General features: G+C 34.0%; 1 protein-coding gene and 1 pseudogene across 1 annotated transcript; both read left to right on the top strand.

The window, feature by feature from the left end:
- Positions 1-229: 229 nt before the first annotated feature.
- On the top strand, positions 230-2581 carry LOC120130339 (annotated as a pseudogene).
- A 4233-nt stretch (positions 2582-6814) lies between these two features.
- LOC120130380 lies at positions 6815-9244 on the top strand. Its single transcript, XM_039147623.1, has 2 exons — positions 6815-7117; positions 9014-9244. The coding sequence occupies exons 1-2, from the start codon at positions 6842-6844 to the stop codon at positions 9149-9151; spliced, it is 414 nt and encodes a 137-aa protein (XP_039003554.1). The 5' UTR covers positions 6815-6841; the 3' UTR covers positions 9152-9244.
- Positions 9245-13282: the final 4038 nt, after the last annotated feature.

Here is a 13282-nt window from a genome sequence, read left to right as displayed (position 1 = left end):
CATGGATCCCACTGTAAAAGATCTGATTGTAGGCGTCCCCTCTAATCTAATCCAACAAAATAATTTATTTTTTTTATTCCTCTTTGACTGGGACCAAAAATAGCAAAAAATCTGTTCCTTTGACACCCCATAATTTATTTTTGTATTTTTATTGTCGTTTTTTCCCTTAAATTACTTTTTATTATTAGTATAATGCTAAAGGAAAAGTGGGAGAATCTCGGAGAGAGAAATGTTGACAAAGGAGAAGGATTTTGATCCAAAGCTGGGGAATCAGGGAGCCAATAATAATAATGACGATGATGAGAAAAATGCTAATTGTTCTTCTTCTAATGGTGAAGCTTCCAACAATATTGTGAAATCAAAAAGCTTGTCGTTTAGAGCTCCTCAGGAAAATTTCAGTATTGACGGCTGCATATGTTCCTGCTGAAGTCCTTAACTCTTCTCCAGCAACTTTCGGGTTAGTCTTGCAATATAGATTAAAACCATCAAACAAAACCGATTCTTAACCCATTTTAGTAACAGTTTTAATTATTATCTTGTTAAATTGTTGTTTATAGGATAACTAGTTTGTTCTGTCTAACATATTCAAACAGAAATGACATCTGGGCACTTGGCTGCACCTTGTACCAAATGCTTTCAGGGACTTCTCCTTTTAAAGATACAAGCGAATGGCTTATATTTCAAAGAATTATAGCCAGAGATATAAGATTTCCAAACTACTTTTCCGAAGAAGCCAAAGACCTTATCGATCACTTAATGGTAAGCTGCAATTTTTATGCATGTGGGGATTTGGTTTCTGCTATGCATTCATAATCTTGTAGTTAAGACTTTGAAGATCTTTGTTGACGCCGGACAGAATAATGATTATCCTGCAGGCGCTCCAACAGATGATTCACAAGAGAAAATTCGTCCAAAAAAACAAGAGAAAAAAGCCGGACTGTTATAGCAAAAAAATCGTCTTTATTCGAATTTTGTCAAAAATAGCAAAATCCCGAAAATCACTCTAAATTGAAATTCGAAATAAAATAAGCAATCTCCAAAAAATCCGGCCTAAATCAGATTTAAATTGACTTCCTAATTGACAATTGAAATATTACCATAAATAATAAAAAATATCTAAATATAGTGATTCGGAGGAGAAAACGACATAATTTGAGGTTGAAAAAAAGGCCACATGGAGCTTAGCTCAATGTGGAGAGTGTGCGCGTCGAAAAGAGCTTTCCGGATTGGGGTCTTATGCGCGATTCTGACACATGTAGCCAAAGTTATGGCCAAAAGACTGAAACATACTCAAAACGACCCAAATGAGGAATATGTCACAATCAATTCCCGTCTTTGTGCTGATCAAGGTGCAATCTGACAGCTCAGCATCATCTGTCTCGGATCCCCTGCATCATTTGTCCAGTTATCTATTTATGTTATCAGATGAATATCAGATTTGTTCCGTTCCTTTTCACGGGAAAATAACAAATAAAAGCCTTGTAATGATAAATTCTTCTCTGTCGTGATTGATCTTGATTTACAAGAAAAAAATTTGTAGTCGTATAATTGTGTAATGCGAATCTGATGCAGGATACCGATCCCAGTAGACGAGCAGGTGTTGGACCCGAAGGTTATGCCGCACTCAAGAGGCATCCTTTCTTTAGGGGAGTTGACTGGAGCAATGTAAGAGCAGGAACCCCTCCAAAGCTTGCATTACAGAGCGGGGTATGACAGCGTACAGGCTTCAATATCTGTATTCTGTCTTTTGAGAGTTTTAAAATATTATCATTATCATAGTGATTCTTCACAGAATCCGACCCCCATCCAATATGGTTCAGGTAGACAAAATGATGGATCATCATCGACTGAATCACCTGGCCATATAAATAGAATGGCCTCCATCGACTCCTTTGACTCAAAATGGTATTTTTTGTTGTCTAGCTATTTTCTCAGCATTTGTTCTTAGATTTTGTTGTAAGGACATGACTTTAGCTTGCAAGCTTGTCCAATTGTGGATATCGATCGATCCAGTTTTATCCAGATTTTTCTAAGATAGTAGTCTTACATAATGATTTTTCCGATTGTAAACTCACTATTATTGTTTACGTACACTGTGTTAACATGCAGCAATTTCTGGAAGCGGGAGAATCTGTTCTTATGATCTCAATGGTGAAGAAACTACAGAAGTTATCAAGCAAGAAGGTGCAGCTTATCCTCACCAACAAGCCGAAATTGATTTATGTAAATCCCACAAAAATGGTCGTAAAAGGGAATATTATTTGGTCCGACAACTCTAGTGACCTTAGTGTCCAGGTCACAAGTCCGTCACAGTTCAAGATTTGCACGGTAAGTCTCTGCAAGTGTTCCAGTAGGATAGAAATGAATTCCTCTAATTCAACATTCTCCGTAGTCCTTTGTGTCCCTTTTGCTTGTTATTCGCCGTTGACGATGAAAACTGCAAACTTACATATTAATCTGTTCATGATTTCGATTCGTTCTTCTATGTTTGTTTCAGTCGAAAAAGGTCTTGTCATTCGAAGATGCAAAACAAAGAGCATGGCAGTGGAAAAAAGCAATTGAGAGCCTACAAAACCAGTGAAGTGATTTATTCATGGTGAAGAAGCTCATTCATCAGACATTCCGACATTATCGAGTAAGTTGAGAACCCATTAAATACAATCGCCATCTCGAAGCAACCGTTTACGTCATGAAAGCGGCTCAAGAGTGTTTCTATTCAGCAGTATTCTGGTGCAGGCGCGTCTTTCTGTTCCTATTAATCTTTCATCCACTATCTTGTGGAATTTGGTACGTAATGAAGGTTTTCTTGCATGTTTCAAGCTGTCCGAAATGAAATTACAATCTGAAATATGGTCGTAAAAAAGGCGCGTCTTATGTCGATTGAGATTGTTCTTAAACAGGGTACATAAGTTCAACTGGTAAGACGGTTGCAGAGAACTAGCTAACGAAACAGCTAATAATATGCAGAGAAATAATTGCATTCCTCACCGTATTAATCTTGTGTAACGTCGTTGAATAATTTTCTTTTGATATTCCTGAGCATGGAGATAACCATATCTGTCCTATCTTCTGGCAATTCAGCTGAACAGTCCAAGGCTAATTTTATAATCGATGATATGCAATTTGCTTTAACAACAAAGAATCCATCATCTTCTTTCACTAAACTGGAATCTCCTGCCCCCATTATTCCATTCGATAACCCCATTATTCAAATGTGGATGTGTTATAACCATTTCTTTTACAAATAAAATTAAATATTTTTAATATATTATTTAGGATTATAATTATTAATATATAAATATTATTTTTAATTAATTATTTTATTATTATAATTTAATTTATACTCGTTTGGTGTGACTTTCTAAAAACACTTTTAGTTAAAGGAAATCCATTTTGACCACAAAATTAATGTCAAACGGGTGAAAGATGAAAAAAAAATTGCGGTGAAAACGGTGGTTTCAAACTAATCGAAAACATAGGATTTCTAGCTTTTTCATTTTCAACTTACGTTTGAAAGAAAATTATAATTTTATTCTTACTAATGCATAGGCTCCACTTAATTATGTATTTACATTTTATTTTAAAATTTAATATTAACATCCTTAAAAAAATAATTTATTACGGAAAAATTTATTTTAATTACTTAAAACTAAATAAATTCATAATTTATATATTAAAATATTAATAGTGAGTTATTATAAAATATATTTTCATTATAATTATAATTTTTTATTTCTGTACATTTTAAAGGCATTTTTAAAAGCATTTTAAAATCATAAGTCAAATAAGGGGTTGTTTGTTTACTGCTGAATGCTGAACCGTTCAACATTTAGCGTGTTTGATTCTTACATTTGAATGAAGATTATGCTGAATTAAACAACAAAACACTGCTGAATGATTCAGCATTAAAGTACATTCTGAATCATTAAGCACCCGATATTTTACCATAATACTTATTTTTTCACATGTCGTCTTATTAAACAATCATATCTTATAATATAATAAATCATTATGAAGGTAAAAATGAAAATATTCATAATTTAGATTGTACATTCAGAACCATTGTCAAACATCATGTCACATTCAGAGCCAATTCATACAAAGCCATCGAATCATTCAGGCCATCGAATCATTCAACGCTTAATCATTTTATTTTATCAAACAGCCCCTAAGTAACAAGTAGGTTAGAAGAGAGTCAAATATCAAATAGGTCTACCAACAAGATATTTAAGGTCAGGTTTGAGAATTAACTCATTGATTAGAGATGATACATGGATAAAATTTGATATTAATATATTAAATATGTGATTTATTTTTAAACTTATATACCAATTAGATACCTAAAACAAATTCCAAAAGACAAAATATGCATGAATCCAAGAATTAAAACAAGGCTGCAAACAAAGACCAACTAATTGATGGACATGAAGGTGTATGATGGAGACATAAATGGATTGATTGGGTGATGAATTTTATTGGGCTTAGAGGTTAACACCCTCATAGTTGTTGGGTTCAAACAGAATCATCCCACTTTCTTAAATAAGAGCAATTCAAAATTCTCTAGCCGCCTGCCTAGTATCTTCAAGAAGCTTTAAACCCTGGGTAAACCTCCAAATTATACCGCTATATGTAGCTGACGTTTCAGCTCCAGAAGCATTGTTCTCTGTTTTTGAAGCGAACCCCCCAAAAAAATGGCCAAAAACCTTGAGATCCAGATCGAAGACAAGAACCCAAAATTCCCCAAGAACTTGTTGCTATGGCTACCGAAACTTCCCTTCAATAGAAAACGTAGCGTTGAAGTTGTAATCCAAAAGAAACCCATTGAAAAACAGTCGGGTGGTGACAACGAGAAAATTAGCAAAAATAATAAGGCAGCCGATGTTGTGAAGTTCTCGGAGCCTCGGCCGGCTGTTCCACCGCCTTTGACGCTTGAGGCCGACGTCTCTGGATCCACTTCGAACAAAATTATTCTCTGGCAGGTCAGACTCCACCTTATTCTGCATCCCCCCCGGTTTTTTATTAAAGTGGGAGTGAGTTGGAATTTAAATTACGAGCGTATACATGCCTTATTTTTATTGAGTATATATAGAAATGCTCTTTAGGTGATCATGTATATTAATAATGAAAATTTCTTGCATGGATGAACATAAATAAAATTTTAATGTGAGCACATCAGTAAAATATCAATTATTATAAAGAAACTTTAATTTCATTATGAGCATTTACCTATCCTTGAACACACTTACCTCCACCAATGTTTTTATTGATATGTGAACTTGTAAATCTTAAAAAAAAATCAATAGCGGAGGAATATTAGATGATTAATTAAATTTTATGCTCTCTTTTTTTCAAATTTTGGTCGATTGATATTATTTTTTAACATATGGTATGGTAGATGGTAGGTGTTATTATGTTAAAGGTGTAGTATCATCTCAAGTCAGGGCCGGTTCTGACTTTTTCTTGGCCCTGTGTACAATTAAAAAAATTAGACCTTAATTTAAAAGAATATTAAAAAATATGCAATATAAAATTTTAATTATTTTTTATTAAATTAAATAAATATTAATTCATTACAATATCAAAAATGTCAAAAACATATTTAAGCATATAAATACTCATAAAAAAACATTGCCTTCGAGCATTTCTTGATGCAAAATCATTGATGATAGTGTCAACATCAATGTTTTCCAACATATTTTTCTCAATATATAATATAGCTAGCCCATTCAATCTTTCTTGTGACATTATTGACCTCAAGTAATTCTTCAATAATTTCATCTTTGAAAAACTTCTTTCCGCGGATGCTACCGTTACCAGTATTGTTAATAAGATTCGATAAGCAATTGAAACATTAGGATAACAATCTCTAGCTTTAACAAACTCAAGAACTTCAAGCGCTGATATAAATACATTTGGCAAAGTCAATTGCAACACTTTATTTTCAGAAAAAAATCATCTGCATCAACATCCGACAAATTATTATGAGAAAAAAATAATCTTAAAATTATTACAACATTCTTTTAATAAGTCAATAAAAAATAAGTTTATGAGCCATGCTTTTAATTTAGTATATTAATATAGTTTTTAACGTTATGATGAGAACAATAAATTATTAATAAATAAGTTTATGGGCCCTCTTGTATTAATATAAGAAAGTGGTATATTAATATTTATGAGCCTTATTTTTTATTTAGTTTATTAAAATATAATAAATTAATATAAATTAAAATTATGAACCCTGGGCGGATGCCCCTCTTGCCCCTGCCCAGAACCGGCCCTGTCTCAAGTTTTGATATTATATAAAAAGAAATTGTGTTTAATAAAATACTAATAATATCTACCAATAGGTTGATTCAAGTGGTAAGTTGCTTGATATCCCTTAAGCAATGTCTCAGGTTTGAGTCCTTATGTATGCGGAAAACTCCAGCTCGGAGACTCACCCACCGAAATCAAGTGTGTTACATAGGTCGGTCCACGATCTAAATTAGTCAAAGTAAAACCTTAAAACGGGAGGCAACAAAAAAAAATACTAATAATATATTTGTTATTAGATGAAGCGGAGAATGTAGTGCAAACTGTAATGATGTATAATTTATGGATAGAAAAAATGAATAGATAAATAAATTTTGAATTATAGTTTAGGTTTTATATTTAAGATTTAATATTCAATTTTTTTAGCACTTAATCAAATACCTAAACCACACTTCAATTTGATAGGATGAAAATCTATCTAAATCTGGAAATTAAAAAAGAGCACGCGATAGGCACGTGACCTCTCTGATCTCTCCGCCTATACAGTAATAAATACAAACCTGGGTCAGAAACAAGTCCAAGGTAAGCTATGGCGGACGCTAATAACAAAGAAATCCAGCGCAAAGCTGAAAATCCTTTAGGACCCATAAATTTTTTCTCAATGTTTCCCAAACTGGACCTGAAATTCCCTCTCTTTAACCAACCATTGAAAAAACCTCAAGTTTCGGTTACAAAAGAGGAGGAAATTGAAATCCCGAAACCACCATCTTTATTTCTTGGAAACCGCAGGAAAGTTCCTCAGCCGTTGGAATTTGAGGCGGAGGAGTGCCTTGGGAGAACTTCTAATCCTATAGTTCTCTGGCAGGTATACTTTCCTTTTTCTTGTTTCTGGGTGTTTTAGGTAACTAAATATGTAGTTAAAAGAAGCAAATTTTGGCTGATTTTTCAAATGCCACCTTTTTATTTAAAATAAATCGAAGTCGATTAGCATATTGTGTTCTATTTTGTCTCTGTTGTATGATTCTTATATGAATTGCCATTGAGCCAAAATTTTCCTTTTCATTATAATTTTAGTTATATCTGGAAAGGGTTGTTTCGAAGAGTGTGGTAGAGATTATTTGCCAATCTCTGTAGGAAGTAGAAAGAGCATGTATCTGTGCTGGTCTTTTATTCAGTGTTGTGAAGAGCACAAGATGCACTGGTAAAATTCTGCTATTAGTTCCCAGTAAATTGTTTGAACAAAATATTCAAAGCTATGGCTGAAATTGTTAGAACAAGATTTATTTGAAGAAAAAAATCTTCTGGGTTTGTTTTGATAGAACCATTAATGTTGTGTAGGGGGAAACAACAGGCAGTCAATAAAATTGGGCTGAAAAAAACAAGAAGAAAGAAGTTGGAACTCTGGAAAAAGTAGGGCTAACGAAGAAATAAACTTTACAGCCAACAATATGCTGACATTCTTACTGTTTTCTTTGAATTAGTAGAGAGAAACTAGAGGTTTTTATAACCTTATGTTTTCTAGTGTTCTAACTTCTTACTCGTTTGTTCTTCCGTGATGCAATTGCTGTTGTATAAGGCAAAGTAAATACTCGTGGGAGATTACTAAGATACCAACTTATCTTTTATATTCTCTTCCAAAGAAATGGTTTATTCTACCAGTGAACAGTGTTGTTAAGACATGTAGCTAGGAACTTTTAACTGCTGTATCTCAGTATGAGAAAACAAAAACATTTTAAATCATTAGAAGTGAACCACGTTCGATCAACTACAAATTTGGTCACGTAGGCATGCTTTTTTCTACTGTTGTAGATGCAGAAACTAGATTGAAGTTCTTTTTAACTTCATTAGTATTTTTAGTTCTTCTTTTCAATATATTGTAAAATAAAAATCTCAATTTCTCTACTCATTGTATAGTCTGGGAGCATAAGGAAAACATGCATGTTAGCCAACAAAATCATTTTTGCAGGTTTTGTATGGTAAAATGGACTGCTGTCCAGTTTTTATTATTGTAATTATATGTTTTAAACTTATTATTATTATTATATATATATATATATATATATAATACTGACATACATAAAATAGATACACATATGCACCTTACTTCACTTAGGCGAGTGCTTTATCTTACACCTTGTGCAGTTGTGCTTTAGATCCTATAAGGGTTCTAGCCTCTAGAGTGTGCCTTACGCCCTTGACTGCACTACTTATGAGAAGTTTCGATGATGATTTGGGTGTGTAGGTATTTTATTTTCCTTGGTGTAAACTGTAACGATGTGACACCTAAGAAGCTGTATGTGATATTCAACATTTATTTTCTTTCTATTGGGAGCTAGGATCCAACTCCTAGGGATTCTAACTATTTGTAACACTTCCCTCAAGTTCATTTTCATTGGTAATTTGGGATGATTGAATGAAAATTATTTTACCTACCTCCACAATCCCTGTGCCATGGATGATTCTCTATATATACATTTTTTTCTATGTTGTTAGTTTCTTTCTATGTTACTCGGATTAAGGTGTGAGTTTCGGATTAAGGAATGTTGCAAATACTGGTATACTTGATTAAGGATTCTCGGATTTAGGTTGCGATATTTCCCTTGTACCATAATTTTAAAGTTTTGCGTATTGATATTTGACGCTTCTTTTTTCAATTATAGTAAACAAATAGCTGTCGTTGGTGTTGTAATATATTGAGCTTGAATACAATGCTTTGTGTTTGATTCCCAGCACCATTTTAGTTCATGTGTGATTTTGTCAGGTATATGCGATAGGTGGTATCTTCTTAGTGAAATGGATATGGGCAAGATGGAAAGAAAGGAAGGAGATGGGATCCAAGAAGGAATCCCCCGATGAAGACGAACAGCCTCCTGCTGTCGATGACTCTCAATATGTATGATTCTCTAATTTTGTTTTATGGTGCAGTTTATATCATTCCCAACTTTATGAGGTATAGTAAAATCAAGACCGAATCCGTATACTGTGTACCTAATGCTTGTTTGCCGCCTGCTTAGTTGAACTTCTTTATCGCCACAAATACAATTTCATGGTTTTCTATCTTTGGTAGGAAAAATAATATTTGTTCAACTTCAGCCATTAGGTTAAATTCATGTTTGCGTGGGATTGTTTTATCTATTTCCGTCGGATGTTTGTTTATTTCTTTCTTGTTTTTTTCACTTTCACTCGTGAATTCTATCAATTTTACAGGGTGAATTGACAAATTTATTCTTAAGCCGTCTTAGAATTATAAATAAATTATATCTATAATCACTGAAGATTCAAGGAGTCCATATCAATCATCTAATCACTGAAGTTTCAATGACTAAAATTTCCGGTCATGAATCACAAAATATTATATTAATATGGTGACATGTTAATAAAAATGTACAGTATTACATTTGACTTTTGAATTATAACTGAATCTCTTGTTTACAACTTTAACCCCTTTCTCCTATTCTCCGCGATCCCCATAACTTTTAAGATTTTGTCACGATAAATCTGGATCGATTTGTATCGAATAGACTTTTATGGGTGAGTCTTTCAACATTAGACTTTTGCATGTACACCGATTCAATTTGAGACCTGTGATATTATTTGAACCAATCCGAACCAATCCATTTGACTTTTGTGGGTCAGTCTTTCGACGTTAAATGTTCATAAGTAGGACGACTCAAATTTGACACTTACTATCTGAGATTTATGATATTAGTATTTGAACCAATCCGTTTTTGCAACACCTTCAATTTTATAGTTTTCATTAATTTTGGGGACCAAATTGTAAAATTTTAAACCTTTGGGTCAGTTTTTAAAGCTTCTAGAAGTTTAGTGACCTAGCTATAGATTTAACTCTTCTTTGTCTACAAAGAAAATAAGTAATAATAATAAAATGTGTATGTGGTTAGGATCACTGTTTTTAAAATCGGATCAGACTTTAAACCGGTGAAAGTACTGGTTCACAGATTCAATCGGGTTGAACCGGATTATATAAAATAATATTTTTTTAAAAATTTTACATAATATTCAAAGCAATATTAATAAATACATCACTACAGGAAAACGTCTAAATAGCATAGAAGAGCAAAAATAGGAGAACAAAACAATATCACATGGCTAATAAATATAGAAGAGCATCCCAAAAGTCTAAAGAGTAAAAATAGGAGAACAAAACAATCCCACATGGCTAAGAAACGTAGAAGAGCATTTCAACTGACTTCTATAAATAATAGAGGTAATTTGACATTCAAAATCATGGAGCCTTTTGGTGAGCACAGAGCGAACTATTCTTTCGCTTCAATCGATCTCGAGTTTCAGGCTTCAATCAAGCTTCTATTTTTTTTGAGTTCGAGCCTTTTCGAGTTCGAGTTTCAATATTATATTTCGAGTTCGAGTTGAGCTTGATAATTTTTAGCTCGCGAGTTTTTGAGTCGAGTTGAGCTTACTTTTAAAGTTTTCGAGTTCGAGTCGAGCTCAGCAATACTTGAGTTCGACTCGGCTCGTTTAACAAACGATGTCGTTTGGTTTAATTTTTTTTTAAAAAAAAGAAAAAAACAGAACTAGCGGTTCACACCAGTTTTGCCGGTTCTCAACCGGTTCTACCAGTTTTCAACTGACTCGTTGTAAAACTGGTTTTTGAAGTTAACCGGACCAGACAGGCAACTGGTTGAACTGACCGATCCGGTTCGGTTTTGACAACCATGGTTAGGATTGAACCCTTGACCCTTGACATATTAAACCATCATCCAAATCCTTAATCATGTAGCATAAACTACTATTAGCTGATGAGTTTAGGTAAAAATATCTTTTTTTTCTTTGGTCTGGGATTTTAAATCCCTAAAATTTAAAATTAAATCCCCAAATCGTGAAACTCACAAGCTCCTACCAACTCCAATCATCGCCCCTCCATTCACTGATCTCGTCGTCCCCGGTAGGCCCTCTGTCAATTTTTTGATAACCGTCATCGATCGTCGTGAAAAGTCTCGGGAAAGTTTCGTTGAAACCTAAGAACCTCCGTTTCTGTTTATGCTCGATTTCGGCCACCATAGATGACTGTAGGTTGCGTCATCGCCACCAATAAACTCATCGTCCCACGCCGAGCAAAACCCAATCAACCTCTCTCCATCTAAACCTATCGTTCGTCACAAATTTGCTGACAAAGCCTCGACAGAAAACTAAACCCACCTTCATTGTTTTTCGCATTTTCACATTGATCCTATCGTCGGTTGGCCTCATCGCCATCGTCAATGGGTTTCCCACTCTGTTTCGACCATAACCCGACCGATATCGTCCCCTTCTGTTGCGTCCTTCGTCGTTCGTCGTTGAGGGTAATAATTTGTTATTTTTTCGTTAATTTCTATTGATTTTGGTTGATTTCTGGATTGATTCGAGTTATTTTTGGTGAATGGTGTCTTTGGGAGGAATTAGCCGCCCCTCTTCGTCCATATCGTCGTCGCACATACCGCCACGCGCCACCGTCGCGCGTGGGCGTTGTTTCTGTCGAGTCTTCTAGATGACTAAGTCAACTAGCCTGAGTCAGTCGAGTCAACTCGTCTGAGTCAAACCTAGTCAACCCATTAACTGTTAACTGTTGACCTGGATCGTTGACCGAACCGTTGACTTTGACCAAAAAGTCAAATTTTTTGAAAACTCTTATTTTATTTTTAAGATGCCCTGAGTTCGATTTCGAAGTCCGTTTTGCCAAATTCAACCCCGATAAGTTGTTTTTCGATGTTTTATCTCCCGATTTGTTATGAAAGTTTCACGTTTAAGTTCTATTTCTAGCGTAAATTCGTTTGCTATGTATCCGAGACTTTATGGGACATGGACTTAAAGTTTGAGGGCGTTCGAATGAAGTTTAAATGGTCGATCGATGTGACTTATAAATCGAGGTAATATATTACAACTATTTGCATGTTTTATATAACACGTTCATATTGGTTATTACATGAATGAAATTTATTGAATAGTTTTGTATAGTTAATTTTATTGGAACACTCAAAGAACTTGCATAAGAAATTGGAAAATCGCTATAAAGGTAAATTTCAAGTCAACTCGTTAAGGTCTGGAATTGAACTCGAGTTCGAATCGAGTCAACCCGAGTCAAACGTTGATCGAATCGAGTTCAAACCATGCATGAGCTACTCAACTCATTAAACACCCTAGACTTGAAATAGTCTAACAATTTGAAACAAACATGAAAGAGTAATCAATAATGAAAGTCTATCTCTAAAGAGAAGGTTGAATTTTGTGAAGTTTTAAATTATGGGGTTGAAAATGGTGTGTCTATGCTTGTATAGTTTTTGAATTTGATTCATGAAAAGTTTAGTTTAAATTCAATTATTTAAATTATTAAGTGAACCGAATTTAAATATCAATTTAGAATGAACGAAATTTTTTTGTATATAGTTTAAAGACCCACTCATAATTTCAGAACTAAAACCAGCGGCATTGAATCATCGACTGGATTTAGACATACTCTAAAACACAACTCGTAATAACTCAACTCGGCCACGTTTTTTGTGATTAGTCTAGGGTTAAAAGCCAGGGGGGCATTGAATATTGTGAAGGACATGAATTCGACCACAAGTCTGATGTGATGGGAGTTGTGTTTGGTTGGTTTAGAGATTTAAAAAAAGGATGTTTTTATCAGGAAATGCTTGAAAAATGGTCTTTTACTGCACTTTCTGTTTCTAACATTAATTAGATTCTGTTTGGTTTGAGATAGACATTATAACTCGGATTCCATCATTGCTAATGCTTTTCCAACGAGCCAAAGCTTAAAGCTTTACTAAAGTTTCCCATACATGGGAATTCTCAATTCTTGATTAAATATATTATATCAATAAATTAATATTAATTATTATTTATATGGAATGCATTAAGGTAAACAAATTCGCAAGGAGGGAGAGAATGCATGTGTGCCCACTAGGAAGGAGATATGATTGGTCATCATGGCCTCTTCTTCTTCCCCACATGAAGTGCCCATTCAACCAATCTTACCATATTAAAACAAAATTATAAGCACTTCCCATGT

The sequence above is a fragment of the Hibiscus syriacus genome, unplaced genomic scaffold (assembly GCF_006381635.1).
Source record: "Hibiscus syriacus cultivar Baekdansim isolate YM2019G1 unplaced genomic scaffold, ASM638163v2 tig00110546_pilon, whole genome shotgun sequence".
Classification (NCBI taxonomy): domain Eukaryota; kingdom Viridiplantae; phylum Streptophyta; class Magnoliopsida; order Malvales; family Malvaceae; genus Hibiscus; species Hibiscus syriacus.
The sequence above is the reverse complement of the archived record's forward strand: the minus strand, read 5'-3'. Positions and strand labels throughout refer to the sequence as shown.